This window comes from Malaclemys terrapin, chromosome 3 (genome assembly GCF_027887155.1).
Source record: "Malaclemys terrapin pileata isolate rMalTer1 chromosome 3, rMalTer1.hap1, whole genome shotgun sequence".
Taxonomy (NCBI): domain Eukaryota; kingdom Metazoa; phylum Chordata; order Testudines; family Emydidae; genus Malaclemys; species Malaclemys terrapin.
Window position 1 is genome coordinate 105,576,528 of NC_071507.1, and position 26,672 is coordinate 105,603,199.

The 26,672-nt window shown below is 46.6% G+C and overlaps 1 protein-coding gene across 2 annotated transcripts; it reads left to right on the plus strand.

The window, feature by feature from the left end:
• Positions 1-6,582: 6,582 nt before the first annotated feature.
• IL22RA2 (interleukin 22 receptor subunit alpha 2) lies at positions 6,583-21,670 on the plus strand. Of its 2 annotated transcripts, XM_054023997.1 has the most exons (6): positions 6,583-6,676; positions 7,516-7,654; positions 8,858-9,036; positions 12,982-13,151; positions 13,761-13,920; positions 21,492-21,670. In XM_054023997.1, exons 1-5 carry the CDS (start codon positions 6,583-6,585, stop codon positions 13,914-13,916), a joined length of 738 nt encoding a protein of 245 aa, XP_053879972.1. In that variant the 3' UTR covers positions 13,917-13,920; positions 21,492-21,670. The 2 variants fall into 2 exon arrangements, with proteins under 2 accessions (XP_053879972.1, XP_053879971.1); XM_054023996.1 differs by lacking the exon at positions 21,492-21,670 and having other exon boundaries at positions 13,761-14,431.
• Positions 21,671-26,672: the final 5,002 nt, after the last annotated feature.

A 26,672-nucleotide genomic window follows, 5' to 3' on the forward strand; every position in this document is an offset into this window, starting at 1 on the left:
ATCTCTTGGTGCAGCAGTAATGGGAAGCTTGCGTGGCCACTGCTCGTGTTGTACCTATCCAGGCCTAAATGGAGGTCTCTCTTCTCCATCACAATCACTCTGGCACTTTTTTAAAAAGCAGAAGGAAGTTAATTCCGCGCTGAAATAAATTTGGTATCTCTCATGAAATAATTCAGATTTTTTGTTGCTTGACTGTGTCCAGGTGTCCCAACATACAGAGCACCACTTATTAGTATTTTGGCATAGTTTAAGGTTTCACATGATGCTAAATAAATATTTTAAATGAAAGTAAGTAACTTATTTAATATATAATAAAACCTCTAACATACCATCCTTCACAGCTCCAACCTCCCCACCTTTTTTCGAGCACCCCCCACTCTAGTCTATCACCTTTTGGCATTTGGGATTTAGAGCTGTAATTTACAAGCTTGATCCCAGTCTTTTTTGTATCAAAAGTTAAGACCCACACCCCTGACTGGGAAGCTGTGGATTTGCTCACTCTACAAAGTAGCTCAGTACTTGCTTTCCTGGAAACTTGCCTGTAATAAATCTCGTTGTGCAAGATTTACCTCTTCCCCAAACAGCTAGTGTATTCTCCTATCTTGGTCCCTGGGGCGTGGCAAAAGAACAAGTCCCTGTTGCTTGAAAAATAAGAAAAGAAAGTGGATTCATTCACATACTAACTTAAACATCCTCCTCTGTATTGAGCAGAACAATTGATGACACCACTGCTTCTCTCAACCGCATTCCATAGGTTCTGTACCAAGGCATATAATACACACACTATCAAACTGCTTATCTTTGTATTGATTGGATAAGGAGCTGGTCTCATACTTGTGTGGCCTCTGCAGGGAAGCTGTGCTGGTTGCGAGAAATGTTCACTGTAAACTAAGTTATCTGATTTCCAGCTCTGCCCTGCCACCACTTCCTTCAAATGTGTGTGCATAGCAAAAGTTACATTGAACCATGTGCAATGGGTTCATTCCAGACTTGTGTGTCATAGGTTTCCAAGTAAGGCTTAAGTGGGAATTAAATAATGCAGACTGTGGGTACAGATCCACGGCAGGGGTGAATTTCACCCATAGTGAATAATTCCTCTTACAATTGGGAAATGCATTTTATTCTACAGCAAGTCTATGGTTTGGTAGTGTCAAAGGCTTAGTTCATAAGGGGAACTCCAATCAGCTGCTTACATGAGTGTGACCTTGTTTCTATCCAAGTCTCACAAAGAGGTTATGTTGTAATGCCAGCACTGACGTCTATATTTGGCCTCAAATAAGAGTATTTCTAAGGACCAATAATCCATGTGTGCACTCATACTAAGTAAATAAGGGTGTCTTTTTACTGTTCCTGCACATTTATCACACTACTGCTGATTAATCCATTACTTGTCAAGTGCTTTGAAATAAAATGGGAGGAGTAGGATCTTAAGCCTAACTAATGCTTCCTTTTAACATGGGTATATTTAAAACAATTTCTGTAAAAGCCTGCAGGAAACATTAATATTTCCAGTTTTCAGTGACACTTCCCAATTCTTACTTTTTTCTTAAAAGGTTGGTTCTCCTATTTATAAAGTCTTGTTTAAAATATACAGTATTGCCATACTCCTTAAATACTGTCATGTTACTTTTTTGACAAATGTGTGTACATTTCATGCAACATCTAGGTCTTACATTTCATACAGGTTATAGGTAGATGGTAATCTTTTGGGAACATAGCTCATTGTAGAGCAGTGAGTACAGTCAGGCACCAGCCCTGGAAATTGGGGTCTCTGGGTGGTACTGGAATTTAATATGCATATTTTAATAAGATTTTTCAATAAACAGAAATAGTTAAACGGGTCAACATAATAGCTGCTATTCATTTTACAAAAAAAGTTCATTGTGAACTAGAACTTGTCCTGAACCACAGCATTAATCAGAACACCATGAATCATACATTCAGATAAGAACTTCTCTCTAAGAGAACTAGAATTTGAACAAAAGGCTTTCGTAGGCCACCTGAGTGAAATCCTGGCCGCAGTGAAGTCAATGGAAGTTCTGCCATTGACCTAGATAGAACAAGAATTTCACCCTCTCTGAAATACTGGTTTTGAATTATTTTCTACCGGGGGAGAAGTAGGGGGGGGGAAGGAACTGACGAATAAGAATGATCATTGAAAAGCCACAGGGTTTTAAAACACATCATCCCACAGCTAAGCTGACAACATCATCAAGTTGTGTTGATACAGATCAAAGTCTACAAGACATTCTGTGTTGAAGGGAGCATGGCTGTAAAATTCAGTGATGACATCAGTCTTGTTACTGGACTATGTAAAAGTTCCTTATTCCTGAATTTGAGCTCATAAAACATTATGAAATAAATACCAGTTATTTCTAGGGAGGGGAACTGCTTAAAGGTCATCATTGTTTGAGAGGTGTGTCGGGGAAATCAAGAGATAAGAACAATTTCCCAGTCAGTGGCACATGTACTATTTGGGATCATGTTCTGCCCTTGCTGATTTTTCTTTTCTTTCTAGATTTCAACCCTCATATTCCTATAATTCCTGGCCCACCAAATGGGCTGATTGACTAATTAGTCAGATTTCAGAGTGGTAGCCATGTTAGTCTGTATCAGCAAAAGCAATGAGGAGTCCTTGTGGCACTTTAGAGACTAACATTTATTTGGGCCTAAGCTTTCATGGGCTAGAACCCACTTCATCAGATGCATGGAGTAGAAAATACAGTAGCAGGTATAAATAGACAGCACATGAAAAGATGGGAGTTGCCTTACTAAGTGTGAGGTCAGTCTAACGAGACAATTCAATTAACAGTAAGATACCAAGGGAGGAAAAATCACTTCTGTAGTGGTAATGAGAGTGGCCCGTTTCAAACAGTTGACAAAAAGGTCAGAGAGAGAAATCTCAATTTTTAACCATCTTTGATGCAAATTCAGCCCTGATGTACATTGGTACAACTTCACTAAGGAAGTAGAACATGTCCCCACTTACACTGGAGCTGAATTGGGCCCAATATGTGGAAGCAGCTGCCAGTGGCTTTTTTACAGATTACTAGTGTATTAAAGTATGGTCACAACTTCACATAAGACAATCTTTAATTCATTTATTTTTCATTCAAACCATTATTTGCAGCCAGATCCTGCACTCTTTGAAGTCCATGGGTATTTTGCTGTTGATTTCAGTTGGACCAGGACTTTGTCCTTGCAGGACAGACTGCATCTGGGTTAATGTTTCTGCACCTATGTAGTGTGTGTGCATTTGTTATATCTTTTTGAGAGGCATCACCAGGTGACACTGGTAACTTGTCTTGGCAGGGAGAGGGAGGTTAGAGTGAGCAAATGGGGCCTCATGGAAAGACATGCGAAATTGTTTTTGGTTTTGTGTGTAGGCAGCTTCAGGAGAGAGAGGGACTTGTGCAAGAAGCTGGAGAACTTGGTCTCTGATTAGAGTCTGTTCCTGAGGCAGGCTTGGGCCTTAGGAATAGGACATTGGGGTTGGGCTAATATTCTGGGAAGAAAAGATTGGCTGCATGCATCTCATTTCAGGACTGGGGTAGATCTGTAAATAAAATGTTACACTTAGAATATACCCAGATTCCATATCACTGATTCCTCCTTCACTGGGAGTCCACCGCAAAGCCACGATATCTGCTACCTCTCCACAGAGTGATGCTGGTGTTTGAATGGCACAGGGGTGTCAGAAGGTGGGGCAACAGTGTATCAAGTGCATTTAAATAAGTTAATAAACACAGCAGTTGGTACAACAGGTTGGACAGCACAGTGAAGCATATTGGAGACTGAACTCCAAGGCTCGTGTACAGCATGGCACTTAAAAAAACAAAAATAAATCAAGCCACTCCGATTTCACTGCTTTTTTTTCCTCCGAAAGGTTCTTACACCTGCAGTTTGTATAGAAGTTAGTGGGAGTTTTGGATGCTTAGCACCTTTCTGCTATTTAAAGACAAAGCAATTGTATTTTTACTCACATCTCTCCAAAAGTACATTCCAAAATGACTGTGTTAAATAGACCTGGAAATTTAAAGCATTCTGGACCCAAACCCAAGGCTTTCAAGCCAGATTACCTTTAATAGCAAAGTGTGGTACATTATGAAGAGCAGTTTTGTCATATTCTTTGACTTTGGACGGGTGAACAGCGAAGCAGAATAAGAAGCAAAAGCCTCTTCACAGCAGAGCAAGTGATAGCCAAGAAGAGACAAGTGTGGCATTTTTGGTGGTCTAAGAATGAATATAAAACATTGTGTTGTTTTGGGGAGCTGCTAGGTACTCAGCACTTTTGACCACCAGCTCATTTATTTAGGTGCCTACATATGGTCTTAAGATGCTAACTTTAGGCACCCAGCTTTTTTTTTTTTTTTCATTTTAGCCTCGTTAGGATGGAGGGGCAGCCAGGCCAAACCTGAGCAGCATTGCGCCCCGGGGTGTTGGGTCCCTACGCCACTCACTGAAGTTGGGCTTGGCCGCCCTCCATTATGACAGAAGGACAGCTGTGCCAAACCTGAATAGTGTGAGGACATGAGCATGTGGAGTGAGTGAAGCTGGGCAGCAGGGACCTGCCCTAGCCTGGGACAGGATTACTGGCCTTGGAGGCACTGCTAAGTGGCCAGGAAGGTTCTGGGGGCAGTGTATGAGAGGCTGGGGATGAGTTACTGGTGGACTATGGGATGAGTTGGGGGCTGGGGCTTGTGATGCTGAGGTGTTGGGCTGCAGAGAGCGGCATGTATTTCAGAGCTGCTGCGGTGGGGGGGGGCATCAGGATAAATGGGGGGAGGGTGGAGAGTTGTGTTGGGGTATATGTGAGGTGGGAGGGGCATGCTGAGGTTGGTATGAGGCAGGGTCACTTTGCTGTCTAGTTGATGGGAGGTGGGGGGGGCAATTTCCATAGTGCACGGTGCCCAAAAATCCTGGCCTGCTTATTATAAAGCTTTATTCCAAGCCTAGAAGTGACGCAGCTGCCAACTCAAGAACAAGTGGCTGTGTGTTTAATTCAGAACAAGGAAGCTATTAACTTGGTTAGATCAAAAGTTACTTTTATGTAAGGCCCAAAAAACCGGTTACTCGCCTTCTCGTAACTGTTGTTCTTCGAGATGTGTTGTTCATGTCCATTCCAATCAGGTGTGCGCGCGCCGCATGCACGACAGCTGGAAGATTTTTCCCTTAGCAGTTTATAGTTTGTCGTAGTTAGTAGTGTGTGTTAGTAGTAGTAGTAGTAGTACTTATGTTTCCTTTCGGGAGTTCCCCCAACCAGCGCTCCCCTGGTATTGGGGTATGCCCTGCTCCCCAGGATTCGAGCTCTGCAAGGACTGTGGAAAGTTTATGCCTAAGAGTGATCCACACTCTTCCTGTTTGCGGTGTCTCAGGGAGAGCCACCAGAAGGAGAGGTGCAGAATTTGCAACGGGCTCTGCCCTAGGCAGAGATGAAAGTAAGCCGGTACGCTGTGCCGGACCTGATCGGCTTCCCCAGGCTGGCGATTTAAAGGGCCCGGGGCTCCCTGCAGCAGACGGAGCCAACGGCCCTTTAAATCGTCTCCTGAGCCCTGCTGCGGGGAGCCTGGGCCCTTTAAATCACCAACGGAGCCCTGTCGCTGCTACCCTGGGGCTCCGGCAGCAGGGCTCTGGCGGTGATTTAAAGGGCCCAGAGCTCCCCGCAGCAGCCAGAGCCTTTGGCCCTTTAAATCCCCACGGGAGCCCTGCCGCTGCTATCCCGGGGCTGTGGCAGTCGGGCTCGGGCAGCGATTTAAAAGGCCCGGGCCCCGCCATCGGAGCCCCGTGCCCTTTAAATCGCCGCCCAAGCCCAGCTGCCAGAACCCTGGGGTAGCAGAGGCAGGACTCCATCGGTGATTTAAAGGGCCCAGAGCTCCGCTGCGGTAGCGTGGCCAGAGCCCCGGGCCCTTTAAATCGCCCCTGAGCCCCGGGACTCCTAGCCGCCTCTGCAGCTGGTAGCTCCTGGGGTGATTTAAAGGCTCCGGGGCTCCCAGCCGCAGCGAGAGCCCCGGGGCCTTTAAATCTTGATGTAAAGGCCCCGCCTGTTCTGGTTGAGGCCACGCCCCTGCCCAGGACCCCAGTAAGTACCTTTAACTTACTTTCATCCAAGGTGCTTCTAGTGGAGGCAGCACTCCGGCCGCAATCCGACCCAGCGTCGGCAGAACCCATGCCCAGCACCTCCTCGCCAGTGCACGCTTCTCCGGTGCTGACAGTGCGCGAGGCAGTGCCAAGGAAGGACCCCAAGGAGTCATAGCACTGCCACGGCTCTGCCCAGAGACTATCTTCTCAGTCCCCAGTGCCCCAGAAAAAGAAGAGGCTTGAGAGGTGTCGCTCTCCCCACTCCAAGCCAAAAGAGCCTGTGGCAAGGAGATCCAATTCAGGCCATGTCGCCTCGGCCCCTCCGCTTCCCAGGGTCTCGTCAACTCGTGCCCGACTCTGGGGCCCAAACCTACCCTTGCTAATGGGCGTGTGGGTCTCCAACAAAAGGGGAACTAAATATGGAACTATGATACTTATGAACGACACACACTTCCTTTTTAAAGTAGTGATACTTTTGGTTATATATGACCAAGAGCTACAGAGATGCTCTCCATCCATGCAGCTGCTCTTCTAACCATGCTGATTAAACACTACCCCCTGTACTTACTGATAAATTTGCTTTGGACTGGTGTAACTGGTAAGTAAACACTTCTAGTTCTTTTGATGTGGCGGCAATGTTGGGTTTTCTTAATGAATCTGGACAAATGACTCAGACAGGATCTCTAGGTATTTTCACAAATGTATAAAGTTTTGTCATTTCCAAATGTTAGTTGGTTTTATTGTCTTTCAAGGTTCTGAATTAGAAGCTAAGACAAATGTTTCCCATCAAAAATCATTTTATAGCTGTCACTTTAACTAATGTGTTTTAGTTCATTCTGTTATAATGCTAGTGTCAGAGCCAGAATAGGTAGTTGTCTGTATCACTGAAAGAGGAAAATTGGATGCTTCTGAAGCTTGTTAACTGGTTCAGATTAGCATGAAAATTGTTGCCATCTGACAAATTTTCAGTTTCTTATGTGGCATAAACTGGTAAATTTCAGATCAGTTTTTACTGGACAGGAGTAGACATCACAAACTACCACAACAAATGGAACCCTGATTGACCATTGAGATGTTAATATTTTGAACGGGCAGGCATGCAGAGCCTCTCATCCCTAGCATGTTTATGGACACTGCATAAATAATAAATAGTAACAATAATAATCCCTTTGTTTATGGTTGAGACGTGTTGGGGGGGGGGGGGGGGGGGGGCGGGAGGTGGCATTGGGGAAACTAGAAACCGCTGATGTGAATTGACTTAAAATGCTTCAATTTTCTAGGATGTTAATATGGCCCCTTTTACTGGCACTAAATTCACTATTCTGTAAAAGAAAATAATACCACAAATTACAATTTAACTACTTTAGTTCTGTATGTGTCTAAAACAAATGCTTTCTATCCTTTAGTACTTGTTATTTGCAGTTTCTTTTCCTTTAGTTTCAGGAAATCAAGAATTGCAGGAATTAATTAAACCACAAAAGGTCGAATTTCACTCATTAAACTTCAACAATACCTTGCATTGGCAGCCTGGGAGGGCTGCCACAGGTGACATTATCTACTTTGTGCAGTACAAAGTGTAAGTACAGTGAGGAACTCCCAGCTCCTGCTTGTCTTTATGTCTGTGATAGCTGGGCTGAGAAGTAGAACTGAGCAAGAACTGATTTTTTTCAGTTCACTGGCAGTTCCAAAAAGTCAAGAACAAAAATTGTTTTGGGTTGACCCAAAGGAAATGCTTAGCAAAATATTTGGCAACCGGAAAAGTCAAAGAAAAATTCATTTTGGGTCAAAGTGTTTTGTTTCAATTTTGAGCTTTTCAAATGGCTTTATTGTTATTTATTAGTAAAGTAGTGTGCAATTTTGAAACCGTCTTTTTGAATGCAAACATGTTCAAATGAAACATTTTGACTTCAAAAAAATGTGTTGTTTTTTCCCCTCCATGACCATTCAATGGAATTGACAAGAATTTGCAAAATGTTTCACTGTTGCTGAATCTGCATTTTTCACTGAAAAACTTCACTCTTCTCTTCCTTCCTATGTTCAGGGAATGGCCAGGCTCTGCTACCTCAAAAGAGGCGACTTAGTCAATTGCTACAAATAGCACAAAAGATGATGTCAAGTAACTCCCTGCAATGTGCTGAGCATCTTCATCACTCATTGTCTCTGGGGTGGAATGTGCTATCTCACTGGCCTACATTTCCAAAGCAACTAGTAATCTTGGGTGCTCAGTCTTTAGTTGTCCAATTTTTGAGACACCTTAAAGGGGGCTGGTTATTAGAGCTCCTGCCCTCTGGCATATCATGTAGGGCATCCCACATGGAGGCACCTTAAATCACTAATCATTTTTGAAACCTTAAGCCACAGGGCCCAGCAATAGGAAGTGACAAACACTTGCTGATTGAAACTGCAGGAAGGCTTAGATGGGCAATTTGACATTTTGCCTCCATGGAAAAATATCTAGTAGGCCACAGCTAGCACCCCTTATTTAGAGGGGGGAAAGTGCCATAGGTTTTTAATGACAAGAAGCGGTCAGCACTTCAGTTTTACGTCTCCTTTACAAAAATGCAGAAATACACTTTGGAAAGCACCTATGACAGCAATTTTTCCTGCAATCAACTTGGATGAAAAAGCTATTTGCCATGGCAGATCTGAGGATCTGGTGTTTGAGTGCAGCTCAGCAACTGGATGTGGAACTATAACGTCAGAACCTGCACAACCTTAAACCAATGGTCAGAAATTACCAAAGGCTACACCTTCTCTCCCTCTCCCTCCCCCTCCACAGGTATGGGCAAAGCCAATGGAAAAATAAAGAAGAATGTTGGGGTATTCGTGAAGTTTTTTGTGACCTAACACATCAGACATCTGATATCAGAGAACCTTACTATGGCAGAGTGAAATCTCTTTCAGCTGGAGTCCATTCAGATTGGAACACCAGCAGCAGATTTACTCCGTGGAGGGAAAGTAAGTCTGAAAGTGTTTAGCCATTCTGTATACAGAAATATGGGCTCTCTCTTCAAGGGATGTCTGTTTTTTCCCCCACAACTTGTAATTTTGAATAGTCGCTTTATAACTAAAAGTTTAACAAAAGAAAAATTATGATTACATTGCAGACCAAGTTAACATTGTGGTTCTTAAAGCTTAGGGTATACCTTTTGTTTCACGCTATGATCCTTTTTGTTCTGAATGCACATTTGTACCCACAGAATGGGTTGCTAGAAGTCTAAGCTCTATTGCTTGTGACTGTAATTGTTTGCAGCCTCGGTACTGTAGTCAGAGTTGACAGCAAACACAAAAGTGCTGGTGCAAAATTAGGGGCCTCACTGAAGATGCCCTCTACAATGCTAAATGCTTGTCATCTTTAGCCTTCTACAGCAAAGTGTAAAGGTTTCTATGGTAAGAGAGTACACATTGTCAAATTGGTTCTCCACGTTGCTGTCTTATTGATCTCAGAGTATGCTAATGCCATGAGAAGGATGGGGAAGTTCCTTTTTCTGCCGAAAGACTGAATTTAACAAAACTGTGCTGTGAGCTAACTGGCAGTGGGTACACTTTGTGCTTGTGGAAGATGCTCACTTCCCTAGAGACTGGACTATATATAACTACCACCAGCCCGCACCTACTCACATTCAATGCTTCTGTCTAGAGTATGCTGCTGAGGAATAGTGAAAATGTTAAACTGCTTGGGGGGAGGAAAGATTCCTAGGTGGCTCTGAACTATGAAGGTCAGTAAAATTCAGTTGCTTTAGCAAGCAAGAATCTCCATGCAGGATAAAACAGCTGTGTAGTATTGCTGTACAGTACAAACATGCAATTGCATCAGGTGGTAGGCAGAAGATATGTTAGCTAAATCAGGGTGTGGCAGATGAGCAACAAAAAGATGTACAAGTTCCAGGGTGAAGCATGTATTATCCAGACGTCAGGTGTCAGAACCTTATTCAGAAACAGAGCATCATAGTCAGACATCTAGGTCTCAGGAATCAGCCATTCTCAAGAAAATTGCTATTACAAAACAAATACTTTATACAAAATTCCACTTAGCGTGAGTACACACAAGTACTAATTAGATGCTGTGACAAAGTTCCTCCTCTATCTTGGTGGGTCCTGCGCTTCTTGGCGGATTTTCTTGCCTCAGAGATTCACCATGTGGGTTGGGGAACAGCCCAGAGACCTTCCCCTCTGGAAGAACCCACAGTCCAGGTCAATTGGGAGGTTTGGGGGGAACCCGGGCCCGCCCTCTACTCCGGGTTCCAGCCAAGGGCCCTGTGGACTGCAGCTGTCTATAGTGCCTCCTGTAACAGCTGCATGACAGCTACAACTCCCTGGGCTACTTCCCCATGGCCTCCTCCAAACACCTTCCTTAGTCTCACCACAGGACCTTCCTCCCGGTGTCTGATAACACTTGTGCTCCTCAGTCCTCCAGCAGCACACCCTCTCACTCTCAGCTCCTTGCGCCTCTTGCTCCCAGCTCCTCACACTCACACCACAAACTGAAGTGAGCTTCTTTTAAAACCCAAGTGCCTTGATTAGCCTGCCTTAATTGATTCTAGCAGCTTCTTCCTAATTGGCTCCAGGTGTCCTAATTAGCCTGCTTGCCTTAACTGGTTCTAGCAGGTTCCTGATTACTCTAGTGCAGCCCCTGCTCTGGTCACTCAGGGAACAGAAAACTACTCATCCAGTGACCAGTATATTTGCCCTCTACCAGACTCCTGTACCCCACTGGTCTGGGTCTGTCACAATGCCTATACATAACTGAGAAACCAGAGCAGGCTGACTCTCTTTAACTTAAGAAATGGGTGCCCCTAAGATAACTAAATGGCCTGGAGCGGGAACAAGCACTTCCATTAGCGTTCAACACCACAGCCAGGTCTGGACAAAGGATCGAGAAAGCCGAGAGTAAGGGGAGAAATGTGTCCCCCTTAAGCTATGGAAAAAAGGAGCAGAAAGTCAAGAGTTATAGGCTGCATGGGAACATCCTGCCAATGGTCTACACCAGCACCTGTCACGTGGAAGTTCAGTGCTTTCAAGAACACAGTACATCTTTCAATGAAGGAACAGTTTGTAAAGCTTGGTGTATAGCTGTGATCACCATCCTTTACTGCACTGCAGTGTCTTCTGTGTGCTGTTTCCTAATTGCATGCTGAAGTTTCTTGCTAATACATTTCCTTCTACCTGGGGCCAGGGGAACAAGTTTGAAGGGAAGTTCATAGCAGATGAACCTTTGTTTTGGCACAGTAGGTTTACAGCTTGTGTTTAGAAGTTGGTAAAATGTGTGTATGTGTAACTTTTCTTTTGATGGTATATATCCTAGTGATATATACAGAGAAGCAGCAACAGAAGAGGTGGTAGCATGCTTTTCCAGCTCACTTTTGATTGGTACAGTTGATCTCATGGATCTGTGAGAGTCAGACTTAACCATCCTCATTACAATGTAAGGGACTGAGGTTTTCCTTAACCATTTGCTTGAATCATAGATCATAGAATATCAGGGTTAGAAGGGACCTCAGGAGGTCATCTAGTCCAACCCCCTGCTCAAAGCAGGACCAATTCCCAACTAAATCATCCCAGCCAGGGCTTTGTTAAGCCGGGCCTTAAAAACCTCCAAGGAAGGAGACTCCACCACCTCTATAGGTAACACATTCCAGTGCTCCACCACGCTCCTAGTGAAATAGTGTTTCCTAATATCCAACCTAGACCTCCCTCACTGCAACTTGAGATCATTGCTCCTTGTTCTGTCATCTGCCACCACTGAGAACAGCCGAGCTCCGTCCTCTTTGGAACCCCCCTTCAGGTAGTTGAAGGCCGCTATCAAATCCCCCCTCATTCTTCTCTTCTGGAGACTAAACAATCCCAGTTCCCTCAGCCTCTCCTCATAAGTCATGTGCTCCAGACCCCTAATCATTTTGTTGCCCTCCGCTGGACTCTTTCCAATTTTTCCACATCCTTCTTGTAGTGTGGGGTCCAAAACTGAACACAGTACTCCAGATGAGGCCTCACTAATGTCAAATAAAGGGGAACGATCACGTTCCTCGATCTACTGGCAATGCTCCTACTTATACAGCCCAATATGCCGTTAGCCTTCTTGGCAACAAGAGCACACTGATGACTCATATCCAGCTTCTCGTCCACTGTGACCCCTAGGTCCTTTTCTGCAGAAACAGAAAAGCTAAGCTTTGTCACAGAGACTAGTATTTTATGACAGTAGCTTGGGTGATGGAACATGTTCACCTGTCTCACTTTCAAGGGTGGTGGAACAATTTTTACAGTGCGGGGTGCTGAGAGCCACTGAACCAAGCTGTAAACTCTGTATATAATGGAAGCCACTTCCAGCCACGGGATGCTACAGCACCTCCAGCACCCTTGCTCACCTTCCCCCTCCTACGCCACTCACCCACCCAAAAAAGAAATAACATTGGGTTGATTCTGCTTTCCCATGTCATTGGGAATTGCACAAGATTTACCCAAATGTTTTTCAAATATGTCAAAAGCTCCTGTCCTCACTGAGGACAATGTCCATGGCAAGACAGATGTTTTTAAGGTAGCCATTTTGAGTAATCCAAACACACAGACAATTCTGAAAGTCCTAGCTCATGAAAATTCCCTTTTGCTTACAACAAATATACCTTGTGAACAGCAACGTGGAATTTTACCAAACTTTCACAAGTTTTCATCTTTTGAGCTGATATTTTTCATGTCTGTAAATTAAAACTTTGGACTATTTAAAAAAAAAAAAAACCGCAAAAGCAACCCATCAGCTATAAGTACCACATGATGCCACGATACAAAGATAGTAACATTACAAATTAAATTATTTGATGGTCTATTTTTTTCCAATGGCTTACAATTCTGGACTGGGAGGTAAGCATTAATCAGTTGTAATTATTTTCGTATTTTTGTTTACTACTCTAGCAAAGATAGGACCTCCATCAGTAAATGTGACTCCTGGAAACAAATCCATAAAATTAAAGCTCCAGGCTCCAAATTCACCTTATACAAGGAGAAGAGGCAGCAAGATACCAATGACAAACTATTATGATCTATTATATCGAGTGTTTCTAATCAACAACATGCTAAATGAAGTAAGTGCACATTCATGTACACATTGTACTTCTAAAAATTGAATTACATAAGCCTGTGCAAACCCTTTCTGCTTTAACAGAGCCAGTGCTAGATATAAGCAGACTAAGCAATAGGGCCCCAAGCAGCTCAAGGGGGCCCCCTGTTCGCTTTCTCATTTAACGTGAATTATTTAACAAGTTTATTAGTATCTGGGCGGGAGCGAGAGTGCAAAAGTATTTCTGCTTAGGGCCCTCAGTGGGCTAGCACAGCCTCTGTTTACAATTGAATTAACCCTCCAGATTTGCTTGTGTATAACTAAATGAACCTAGAGGTTTTAGAAAATAATTCATGACTTTATCATTATATCACCAATCGTTATCCTATCCCTTTGTTAGTGTGTTTCAGCTCTCCTTTATCATTCCTAAATTAGCTCTTTGGGGTGGGGCACTGTCTTTCTAGGTCTTTTTAGATGCTACAAGCTAATCAATTATTTTATTTACATACTGTTGTTGGCTCACGCACATCCGAAACATGGCTGTACAATGCTGCTGTCCTTAACAAAGCCGGGCCATGGAAATACTTATTACAGGAGCATACTGATTGTGATTTCCCCCTCCCCCCATATGTAGAAAACCAAAATACTGGCGTATGAAGGAACAGACAAAGTTGTTAAAATAGAAGATTTGAAACCTGAAGTCAGCTACTGCGTAGTGGTTGCAACCTACTTGCCAGTGCTGGACCGCAGCAGTGTGTACAGCAGTAAGAAATGCACGGTACCCCTATGACATGGTAAGTAAACAAAAGAGAAGCTGCATGGGATCCCAGAAGCTAGAGATGGTAAAGACCGACCAGACTACCTAGTCCATGCCCTCGCCAACACAAGATAGAACAAAATGTCATGAAACTGCTACTGTATTTGAAACTCAGGCAATATACACAAAGCTTTCACACACTTCTCTCAAATCTGTGTTGATGTCACAATTGTACAGGAAGCCAAAGCAGAAGAAATATGGTAGGTACAGTACGTTCAATTATTTGCTTGTTGACATTAGTGCTTAGATCACCACAGCATCTGCTTTAGGAAAAACCCTCATATAAATAGATCAGGAATGCCCCTTATTTCCCTGTGTTTAAATATAGTTACACAGTATTATTTCCATCAGCTTTGATGGCCTGGAAGTAACAAATACCCTAAGGCTTGGTCTACACTACCCCCCCTAATTCGAACTAAGGTACGCAACTTCAGCTACATGAATAACGTAGCTGAAGTCGAAGTACCTTAGTTCGAACTTACCTTGGTCCACACGCGGCAGGCAGGCTCCCCCGTCGACTCCGCGGTACTCCTCTCGCCGAGCTGGAGTACCGCAGTCGACGGCAAGCACTTCCGGGTTCGACTTATCGCGTCCAGACTAGACGCGATAAGTCGAACCCAGAACTTCGATTTCCAGCCGTCGAACTAGCTGGTAAGTGTAGCCAAGGCCTAAGTTACCGGTCAGAGTTATGTCTACACTTGCAGAGTTTTTGTGCTGAGATAGGGAACCGGTGAAAGTAAAGCACTGGTTTGTGTACTCACTGAATTCCTCAGGCATCAGACATTAGCAGCACTTCTATCGTGGATGAGAGCAGCGCTCTAGGGCAGCTCTCCCACAGTGCAGCTCTCTCGATAGGTCTTGTGGGAAGAGGGGGTGAGCAAAGGGCATTCTGGGTCCCTACTCAGTGGCCCGTGATGCATTGCTTCTTGTCGCAGCATCCCCATTACTTCCTTGTTTCTTTTGCGGCATTTTTTAACCCCCCCGGCTGTCTGGCTTCTTTCCCTGCCACATCTACAAGCAGGAATGGATCCTGCACTGCTGTCCACTACTTTGATAGCTGTCACTTGCACATCCCGCGTGGCAGTGCAGCTGTTTTTAAACTTGCAAAGAGAGCTGCAGTCAGAGATGCCTGATGAGATGCCTGAAATGGAAATAAGTAACAGTCGATTGCTTTTGGCATTAACTGAGGAGCTGAGCACTGTGGAACGGCGGTTTTGGGCTAGGGAAACTAGCTCAGAGTGGTGGGATCGTATCGTTATGCATGTCTGGGATGATGTCCAGTGGCTTCAAAACTTTCGGATGTGGAGAGCCATCTTCATGGAACTGTGTGCAGCGCTTTCCCCAGCCCTGCGCCACAAGGACACCAGACTGAGAGTTGCACTCACTGTAGAGAAGCTTGTGGCAATCGCATTGTGGAAGCTGGCGACTCCAGACAGCTACCGGTCGGTTGCGAACCAGTTTGGAGTGGGGAGATCGACCGTTGGTGCCGTGGGAACTCAAGTGTGCAAGGCCATTAATCGTATCCTACTGTGCAAGACCGTGACTCTTGGTAATGTGTGTGACATTTTGGATGGCTTTGCAGAAATGGGCTTCCCTAACTGTGGTGGGGCGATAGATGGAACGCAGATCCCTATTGTTGCCCCGGCCCACCTTGGCAATGAGTATATAAATCGTAAGGGGATCTTCTCCCTGGTTTTGCAGGCGCTAGTGGATCACCGTGGGTGTTTCACTGATATTAATGCTGGATGGTCTGGAAAGGTGCATGACGCACGTATCTTTAGAAACACTGGCCTGTACCGAAAGCTGCAAGTGGGGACTTTCTTTCCAGACCAGCGGCTCACCGTCGGGGAAGTGGAAATGCCCATTGTGATCCTGGGAGACCCAGCTTACCCATTGATGCTATGGCTCATGAAGCCATACACTGGAAACCCAGATGATAGTAAGGAACGTTTCAGCAACGGGCTGAGTAGTGCAGAATGGCTGTCGAATGCGCATTTGGCCGTTTGAAAGCTCGCTGGAGATGTATGAATAGTAGACTGGAAATGAGTGGGGAAAATATTCCCATGGTTATTGCGGCGTGCTGTACTTTACATAACATTTGTGAGGGGAAGGGCAAAAGGTTGGCTCATACGTGGAGCCTGGAGGCCGAACGCCTGGCTGCTGAGTTTCAGCAGCCAGATACCAGGGCTATTAGAGGGGCACAATGTGGGGCAGTTAGGATCCGGGATGCCTTGAGGGAAAAGTTTGCAAACGAAAATCATTAAACTTTGCTATTGTGCTTGGGAAAGGAAGTGTTAACAGCATGTGCTGTGCTACATGGTGGTTCTGTGTGTAATTTCAGTGAAGATGAAGTGCTAGTTGACTTGTAGCTGTGATGACATGTACAGAAATGTGAACGCACAAATAAAGCTTGCTTCTTTTTGAAAAACGTGTGCTTTTATTTTAAAAACAGAGAAAACACCACATGCACATGTATCAATCCCGAGTGATGGTGGGGAACAGGGTGGGGTGCCCATATACCTCATAGCTGTGTATAATTCCAGCTGTCGTTTGACGAGCTGTCTGGGGGTGTGGATTGTTGAGGAATGGAAAAATTTGCAGTGAGCCTATAAGAATGTGCAGTGGGAGTTTGGGGAGTGCGTGCAGAATTCTTTCCCATTTGCTACAATGGGGGGCGGGCACGAATCAGGTCACTCTGCAGTGTAATGAGAGAATGCAACAGATCTGTCTGATGCTCCAGAACGTTGCCTCTCCATGGCTTCCCTATGGAAAGCATTATTCTCTTTTTGGTCTCGGTTCTCTCCCTCTTTCCATCTTGTCATGGTTTCTCTCCATTTATTTTTATCGCATGTCTCTGCTTGGGAGTGCTGAATCACCTCACGAAACATGTCTGCCCTAGTGCACCTTGGCCGCTTTCTTATGCATCGCAGACGGTCTGCTACAGCAGGGGGTGGGTCTTCCACAGTCGTTTCTGGGGAGACAAAAACAACACATTGCTGTGAAACATACATACAGGAATCACTGTGTACGTTGCAATACACCACTGGTAAGAAATCACTGTCTTGGTGACAAAGACCAAGCACCCATGGTGCACAAGAACCCAGCAATGGTGAGGGAACTCAGAGTTATAGGGTTTATTGCATACACCCATTCGGAAAAGGGCTAGCATGAAGGAAGGGCACCCAGCGCACAAACACAGCCAGCTTAGTACTTTTCTGTGCCCACAACCTGCTTTATGCATTGTCAAAGCAAAGCAACTTACCAGAGCTCTGCTCTTCTGCCTCTGCCTCAGCAGACAGTGGTTGCTCACACTGGGTAGACACCTCCAGAGCGGAGAAGGGGTCCTGAGTGCACGCAGCAATGGGCTCCATAGCTTCCTCAGCCTCCTCCTCTTCATATATGACCTCCTTCTCCTGGCTAGGACCACTTTCCACTGACTCCAGACATGCAGAAGTATCCATTGGGCTCTTTGCAATGGAGGTGTGGTCACCACTTAGGATTGCATCCAACTCACTGTAAAAATAGCAGCTTTGGGGCACAGCTCCAGACCAACGGTTGGCCTCCCTCACCTTGTGGTGTGCGTTCCTCAGCTCCTTCATCTTCGCTCTCCACTCCAGTGTGTCCCTGTTATGCCCCTTCTCCTGCAAACTGCGTGCAATCTGCTTGCGGGTATCGAAATTCCTATGGCTGGAACGCAGCTGGCACTTCACAGCCTCCTCTCCCCAAAAACTGATCAGGTCCAGTAGCTCAGCAGTGCTCCAAGCTGGGGATCGTTTGCTATGTGGAGCAGCCATGGTCACCTGGGCAGATGAGCACTTGCCACAGGAAAGGGAGTTTCAAACTTCCCGGGGCCTTACGGGGGGCGGGGTGGACGTCCGTTTACCTGGTGTCAGAGCAGCAGAAGCGCTGGCCAGAGTGGTCACTTTTGGAACTGGGAGATATCCTCCGGAGACCAAAAGGTGTTTACACAGGAAGGACGTGTCTTCACTTTCACATCAACGCAAAAAGAACAGTGGAAAGAACTGTACGCCTCTCATAAAGGTGGTTTTCTTTTTGCGGTGAAACTTCTGGGTTTCGCCGCAAAAAGTCATTAACAAGTGTAGACGCTCCCACGGTTTTTGCGCAAAAAAGGGACACTCCTCTTTGAGTGCTTGTTCATGTCTATTCCAATCAGGTGTGCGCGCGCACGTGCACGATGGCCGGAAGATTTTTTCCCCTAGCAGCATCCCTCGGGCCAGCCTGGACACCCACTGGAGTTGCGCCTTCATGGCGCTCAATATAGAGCCTTGGCGACCTGCCACCCCTTCAGTTCCTTCTTACCTCCAGAACTCAAGGCCTCTGGTCGCAAGCAGATCTGGGTCTCCACATCAATGTCAGAGAGCTGAGAGCAGTGCGCCTACCATGTCAATCGGACAATGTGTATCAGTCATGACGGACAATACGATAGCAATGTTCTATATCAACAAACGGGGAGAGGGGTGCAAGCTCCTCTCCGCTGTGCCACGAAGCCCTCATGCTGTGGGACTTCTGTGTAGAACATTCAATTCACCTGCAGGCGTCGTATCTCCCCAGGATTCAGAATGAGCTGGCGGAACACCTCAGTAGGTTGTTCCACAGCCACGAGTGGTCCCTTTACCCGGATGTCGCAATTTCAATCTTCCAGAGATGGAGATTTCCCCTGATAGACCTCTTTGCCATGTGGTGCAACAGTAAGTGCCAGCAGTTCTGCTCCTTCCACACAGCCCAGGCTCCAGCTCGGATGCGTTCCTCCTCCACTGGGGAGGTTCTCTCCTATACGCCTTTCCACCCATACCGCTCGTTCACAAGGTGCTGCTCAAGATCTGCAGAGATCGAGCACAGGTCATACTGATAGCACCGGCCTGGCCCCATCAGCACTGGTACACTTCCCTTCTAGACTTGTCCTTGGGAGCCCTGATTATCTTGCCGCTCTCCCCGGACCTTCTCACACAAGATCACGGATGTCTCCAACACCCGAACCTCCAGTCGCTCCATCTTATGGCGTGGAAGCTCCATGGTTAAATCTGTTGGAGCTTTCCTGTTCAGACCAGGTCAGACAGGTCCTCCTTGGTAGTAGGAAACCCTCTACAAGAGCCATGTACCTTGCCAAGTGGAAGAGATTCTCAGTCTGGTTGGCGCAGCGCCATTTGCCCCCAACGCTTGCTTCAGTGCCTCACATTCTGGACTACCTCCTCCATCTGAAGCAGGAGGGTCTCTCGTTGTCTTCTAGACGGGTGCACCTAGCTGCCATCTCGGCCTTCCACCTGGGCGTGCAGGGCCCATGGTCTAACCCCATGGTCAGCTGATTCCTGAAGGGGCTCGACAGGTTATACCCTCACGTCCGTTAGCCGGTCCTTGCCTGGGACCTCAACTTGGTCCTTTCAAGGCTCATGGGGCCCCGCTTTGAGCATTTAGCAACATACTCCCTGCTCTATCTTTCTTACAAGGTCACGTTCCTGGTAGCAATAACCTCAGCCAGGAGGTTGTCTGAGCTCAGGGCCTTGACATCAGACCCTCCCTACACCATGTTCTATAAGGACAAGGTTCAGCTCAGGCCTCAGGCTGCTTTCCTCCCAAAGGTCGTCTCGCAGTTTCACATCAACCAGGACATCTTCCTCGTGGTTTTCTACCCTAAACCTCAATTCCAGCGGCAGGGAGCAGAGACTCCACTCTCTGGATGTCCACAGGGCTCTGGCCTTTTACACTGAGAGAACGAAACCGTTCAGAAAGTAAGTTCAGCTATTTGTGGCAGTGGCGGACAGGATGAAAAGTCAGCCAGTTTCATCCCAATGCATCTCATCATGGATCATGTCCTGTGTCCGTGAGTTCTACAACCTGGCAGGTGTTCCTGCACTGCTGACCACTGTGCTCTCTACCAGGGCGCAGGTTTCATCGACAGCATGGCTCAGGTTCCCACCCATGAAATCTGCAGAGCGGAGTGGTCTCCATACACACTTTTGCTGCACATTATGCAATTACCCAGCAGGCCAGAGACGATGCAGCCTTCGGAAGAGCAGTACTCCAGTCAGTGGACAGCTCCGATCCCACCTCCTGAACTTGGCTTGGGAGTCACCTGATTGGACATGAACAAGCACTTGAAGAAGGAAAAACGGTTATTCACTTCTTGTAACTGTTCTTCGAGATGTGTTGTTCCTGTCCATTCCAATACCCACCCTCCTACCACTCTGTCGGAGTAGCCGGCAAGAAGGAACTGAAAGGGTGGCGGGTTGGCAGGGCTCTATATTGAGTGCCATGAAAGCACAACTCCAGGGGGTGCCCAGGCCAACCCGACGGATGCTGCTAAGGGAAAAATCTTCTGGCCATCATGCACACACCTGATTGGAATAGACATGAACAACACAGCTCGAAGAACAACAGTTATGGGAAGTGAGTAACTGGGTTTTTTTGTACTTTAAATGGCAAGTGTAGACATGCCCTTAGTGATTGTAAAGCTCTCGCACAATGAGGGGCTATAAAAATTGTTTGTTGTTCAGGGATTTACAAAGCTCCACCCACACTTCTAACAGTAGTTAGTGTCTGGGTCCTCCTATGGAACACTTCATACTTTCTGTTCTCATTTGTTATATTTCCAAGCCACGTGCTTTATAGGCATCAACTATCGAATTTTCCTTTGCCCGATCTAAAGTGGAGAACAAACTCAGTTACTTCATCTGAAAAGCCACAGCAATAAATCTGTTTTATCCATTTATATGGCCTCCCACCACAGCATGTCAGTGCTTCACAAATGTTAGTGACAGGGAATTCCTATTAATCCCATTTGACAGGAGCTGTGGCAGAGAGAGATTCAAGGCCTGATCCAAAGTGCGCTCAAGTCACTTTTATCAATTGGCTTTGGATCCTGCCTTACATGACTTGCTCAAGGTCACACAGGAAAGGTGTGGAAGTGCCAGGAATTGAACACACACACTCTAAGTGCCATGGCAGTGCCTTAACCCCAAGACTATCCTTCTTGTCACTTTCATGTTAGACTGCAGAGTGATGTCTTCTCAGAAAATTGTCAGTGGCATTTTCTACAGAGGCAGATATGGTACTGAAGAATTTGCTTTCAGTGATGGAGTTGCTGCTTCTATCTGAAAAGCTCCAGCTGTTCCAGGCTGGCGTCTTACGTCACTTGCAGTCTCAGAACTCCTGTTCGGGGGGGAAGTTCTGCATACAAAGGAATGCAGGATCTTGGTCCGTGTTGCCATTATCTTTTAACAACTTACTCTTCCCCTTGAATTGTTATATTATTATGTGGATAAGAACGGCCATACTGGGGTCAGACCAAAGGTCCATCTAGCCCAGTATCCTATCTTCTGACAATAGCCAATGCCAGGTGCCCCAGAGGGAACGAACAGAACAGGTAATCGTCAAGTGATCCATCCCGTGTTATCTACTCCCAGCTTCTGGCAAACATAGGCTAGGGATAACTGAACACATTGCAAAAAGGGTTAGCTCAGTATCATAAGGGTTGTTGTGTATTTGGCTAACAGTGCTCTGGTGACTTTTCCATTCTTTTTTTACTCCCAGCATTACAGATAACAGTGGAAGAGGATACACTCAATGCTTCCTTCTCTACCGGCTCTAGTGGTCAAGTGGACTCCTGTATTTTTGAACATTTGCAAGTCCACATTCAAATACCTTTAAAATAACTAATGGACTCTGATGCTTCACCAAATCAAATTAATGTAGCACGGGAAATAAAATCTTTACTTATCACATCTTAAAATGTTTACAACTTATACATTCTTGCCATATACCGCATAAATCATTTCATTGGAGACCTTTTTATATGTTTGAAATCCTCTGGTGGTTGAAAATATGCAGGAGGATCATTTCTAGAATTTGTTTTTCTTTTTGAGTCTTGGAATAAAAAAAAAAGTTTCAATTCTTTATTTCTGTATCTACACTACACATCACAAGCAGCAACGTGTAGATAGTTACATGCTGCAGTGACAGGCTCTGGGAGCGGGGAAAGGCTTCAGCAGCTCCCCACTGCCAGAGCTGTTCACTGTAGGGAGGAAAGGCTCTGAATTATGGGAGACAGCAGGGAAACCCCTGTGACGTTACACCCCATCTTCGTCACAGTAATATTATTATGATGTGATTATGGCATAACTATGATGTATTTTATATAAGATAGGTCACGTGAGATATCATTTAAAAGGTTATGATTTACTGAATCTGATTATCCTATTTGTATGCATGTATCATTTTTGTATCTGAAGTTAGGAATATTGACTGTGTATCTGTATTACAAATACGTTTACATCTGGAGAGCGCCCAGTAGGCAGAATGCACTCAGTCTAGATGGCTGGCTGGGAAGGGCCATTAGTGAAAACAACAGGTCTTAGAAGAGGCTAATCTCCTACCGGGAGGTCTTCCTAAAGACACTAAACAGCTTCTGAGTCATGGCTACTATGACACTACAGGGGCATGTGACCAAATCACCTGGTACTGGACTCCATCTTGGAATACCAGTGTTTTTCCACTGACTGAGCATGGGATCCAACCTTGGAGACAAAGGGTTCCCACCCTATGCAAAAGCTATATAAGGCAGGGGAGTGACATCATCATGGTTCTTTACTGACTCCCCACCCAAAGGAGACTCTTGGAAACACCTGGTGAACAAAGACTGTATGTAGCTACATGTAAAGGGAGCCAGGTTGGTGGGTCAGTTGGGCTCAGTGGTATCCCAGTTCCAGGTGGCACCCTGGGGGAACCCATCACAACCCCCCTTCCAGAGCCTTTCCCCTCTATCATAGACATTTCCCACTGCTGGAGTCTTTCCCTGCAGCAGGGAAGGGCTCCAGGGGTGGGAGGCAGCAGGACATTATTCGGCTAAACATAGCAGTGTAGACAGAGACACAGCTTGGGTGAGTAGAGAGCCAGGTAGGGTACCTACCCAGGCGTATCCTCACATCCTTTAGGTGGGTCTGTACTTGCCTAAGCCATGCCTCAACTTCTACACTGTTGTTTATTATCGGGGCTAGGGGGATTACACGTGCACTACACACCACCAAAAGAAGGGTGCAGTGGAGTTGCTACTCCTGGGGGAATGCTACGCTAAAAAATTAAAAATTGTGCATATTTCATTTGTTAAAATAACACTATCACACCAGTTTCAAATATTTTGCTAATTTACTTCAAATTACTTGTCAACAATACAGACAACAACAACAACAACAGATTCCCCCCAGGAACAGGGAGTTAAAGAAACCCCTATGACAACCCAAGTGCAGTTGGTGGGTGCTGGAGAGGGCTGCATGGGGTCCCCCAGAGCCCAGACACCCACACCCCAATTTCCCCCAGAACCTAGCCACAAGGCACCCTCCAGAGCCCAGACACCTGCATCCCTGCCCCCAGCCGCAGGGCACCCCCCCCCAGAGCCCAGCCATGGGGCACCCCCAGAACCCATGCACCTTCTCCCCCCAGAGCACAGCCACAGGACACCCCAGAGCCCACACACTTGCACGCCCATCCCCTCAGAACCCAACCACAGGGCATCCCCAGAGCCCAGCCTTGGGCCACCCCCAGAGCCCACACACCCCCTTCCCTCCAAAGCCCAGCCACAGGGCACCCCCAGAGCCCACGCAACCCCCTCCCCCAAGAGCCTAAGCCACAGGGCATGCCCATGTCCCCCCCCGAGCCCAGCTGCAGGGGACCCCCAGAGCCCAAGCATCCCCTCCCCCCCCAGACCAGCCATGGGGCACACCCCAGCCCAGACACCCATACCTTCCTCCCCTCAGAGGCTTTACTCCCACCAGCTTCTTCACTGTCCAACCAGGGATGCGGTGCACTGTGGCCCTTCCTCACCCTTTGCCACAGCTGGGTCTCCCAGGCCCTCTCCCGTCCCTGGGCAGATGAGGATCAAGCCAGGCAGCCAGAATGTGCGGTCTCCATCCCCGCCGGGCTGGGAGCTCTGCTCACTGTGAGCTGGAGAGCTGGACTCTGCGAAATCCAGCAGCCCCTAATGGCTGCCAGCAGCTCTGCAGCCCCAGTTCTGCGGGGGAAAATATGTAATTCTGCATTGCGCAATGGCGCAGAATTCCCCCAGGAGTAAACAGCTGCATCCTACCAGAACAATGTAAAGAACAAAATACAACCTCTAGAGAAAATGTGTGCTGTTTTAAAAACACACCGTCTACACTTCATGCTTTTTTTGGCAGCATGTAGCATACTACCCCCCGCCCCAGTACGGGCATAAATAGCAGTATAGCCAGCAAGCAAAGACACACCTGCAGAATGTGGGTATGTACCCGAGTAGGTACCTTTCATGGCTCTTTACTCACCCAAGCAGTGCCTCCCTCTTTACACTACTATTTTTAGCAATGTTGTGTCCCACTGCCTGAGGCTTCCCCTTCCACAGGAAAAGGCTCTGGCAGGGGGGTGGTTTCCCCACTTCTTCCCCCATCCCCCCGTTCAAGCCTTTCTTCTGCACAATGAAAGGTTCCAGCAGTGGGGAGCTGCTGAAGCCTTTTCCCACTGCTGGAGTCTTTCACTGACAGCATGTGGAGGTACCCACAGCAGTGTGGATGCAGCTTGCTTTTCACGGCAGCATGTACCTCCACATACACTACACACTGCCAACACTGGTGTGCAGCATAGGGGTAGCCACACAGTCTCCCTTTCTCTTACCCCCCCGTCCCCCACTATCTCATCCACACCAAGGCAGTGTTCTGCCTTCAAAGCTCAGGTGTAACTTTGGCTATGTCTACACTACGACAGTAAGTCAACCTATGCTACACAACTCTAGCCATGTGAATAACACAGCTGGAGTCGACGTACCTTAGGTCGAGTTACCGTGGGGTCTACACCACAGGGGGTCGACAGGAGAAACTCTCCCATCAACTTACCTTACTCTTCTCATTGGGGGTAGAGTACAAGGGTCGACTGGAGAGCGATCTGCTGTCGATTTGGCAGGTCTTCACTAGACCCGCTAAATCGACTGCTGATGGCTTGATCTCAGCGGGTCGATCCCACATAGCGTTTGTGTTAGCAAAGCCAACCTAGGACTGGGTAGGAGCTAAGGCTAGGTCTACACTACCCACGTGAATCGGCGGGTAGAAATCGATCTCTCGGGGATCGAATTATCGCACCTCGTTGGGACGCGACAATCGATCCCCGAATCAACACTCTTACTCCACCAGCGGAGGTGGGAGTAAGCACCGTTGACGGGGAGCCGCGGAGGTCGATTTTTCCGCTGTCCTCACAGAGGGGTAATTCAGCTCCGATACTTTGAATTCAGCTACGCTATTCGCGTAGCTGAATTTGCGTATCTTAAATTGACCCCCCCCTATAGTGAAGACCTGCCCTAAGTGACCAAACCCACTGAAATGTGATCTAATCCAAAAGTCATAAAGGAACCGCCCCCTCACTCTATCAATGACAGCTAGGTAGGATGAAGAGGATGTTTGTAAAGGTGGGTGAGACTCATGGTAAACCAACATCTGAATCACCATCCACAAGACTTGCTTCCTCTCAGTCTAATAAATCAGTTTCTATTGATCTTCATGCTCAGCAGGGAAAAAGATTTCCAGCCTTAAATCTCACTCAATGCCCTTTAGGTGCGGTTGAGTGGAGAAGGGAAGTGACTTGTAGTTCTGTGAAAAGTCAGATATTTGCAAGGACTTCTTCCAGTCTGAGAATGCCATTATTTATGGTCACCAACCCTGTAATGCCCTGCAAAAGGCAAAGTTCTCCTTCCATTTGTAATGTACATTTCCTTCCATCTCCACTCTAAAAAGCACTTTTACTGGGACAGTGTTTGGTAAAATTGCTGGCGGCATATTCCCTCCACCCCCAAACAATGATAATGATACAGTCCCATGACGCACTATGTGGCAGATGCAGTGAGTCAGGCTCATGCAGGGACATGCACTATGCAGTTCCTGGAACCAACTAAGTGAATCTTGCACACTGCTTTAAGATGTCCCCCAGAAAGTTTTGGTAAAATGCTTTTTACTTACTACACTACAAAATTAAGTCAACTTTATCTAATTCAACCTCGAGCTGCCGAATTAATTAAGTCGATTGCACATGGCCACATCGTGCTCATTGTCTCGATGGAGTGCGTCTTCACTAGCAGTGCCTGCATTGATGCACGAAGCAGTGCATTGTGGGTAGCAATCCCAAAGTGCAACTTGCCACAGTGTGTTTTGGGAAGTTTGTGCACAGCCTCATGGGACCAAAACATTGCCACAAGGGAGAATGGGAGCATTGCGTTGGCATCCCATAATGCACTGTGCTCCCTCCTTCATATGAACGGCAAACAACCCAGTGGTTTTCGCGCTTTAAAACCGCCGTGCGTACGCCATAACTCCAGAAGCATGGAGCCTGCTCAATTGTGCACTCTTGCTGTGAGCATCTCAAACCTCATGCCTTCTCCTGCCGTATTTCTAGAGCCGAAGTAGGGTCCACTGCATGGAACATAGCAATGTCCTGCAAGCAGCCCTACTGCAAGCCATTGAAAAAAACAATTCACAGTTGCTGCTGGCAGTCACAGAGCAGCTGCACTCTGTTGAGAGAGGGAGGGCTGTTTCTGGTCCCATGAAACAAGCACTGATTGGTGGAACTGCATCATTTTGCAGGGATGACGAGCAGTGGCTGCAGAACTTTCAAATGCGGAAGGCTGCCTTCCAGGAACTTTGTGCAGAGCTTTCCCCTGCCCTGCAGTTCAGCAACACCATAATGAGAGCTGCTCTGACAGTG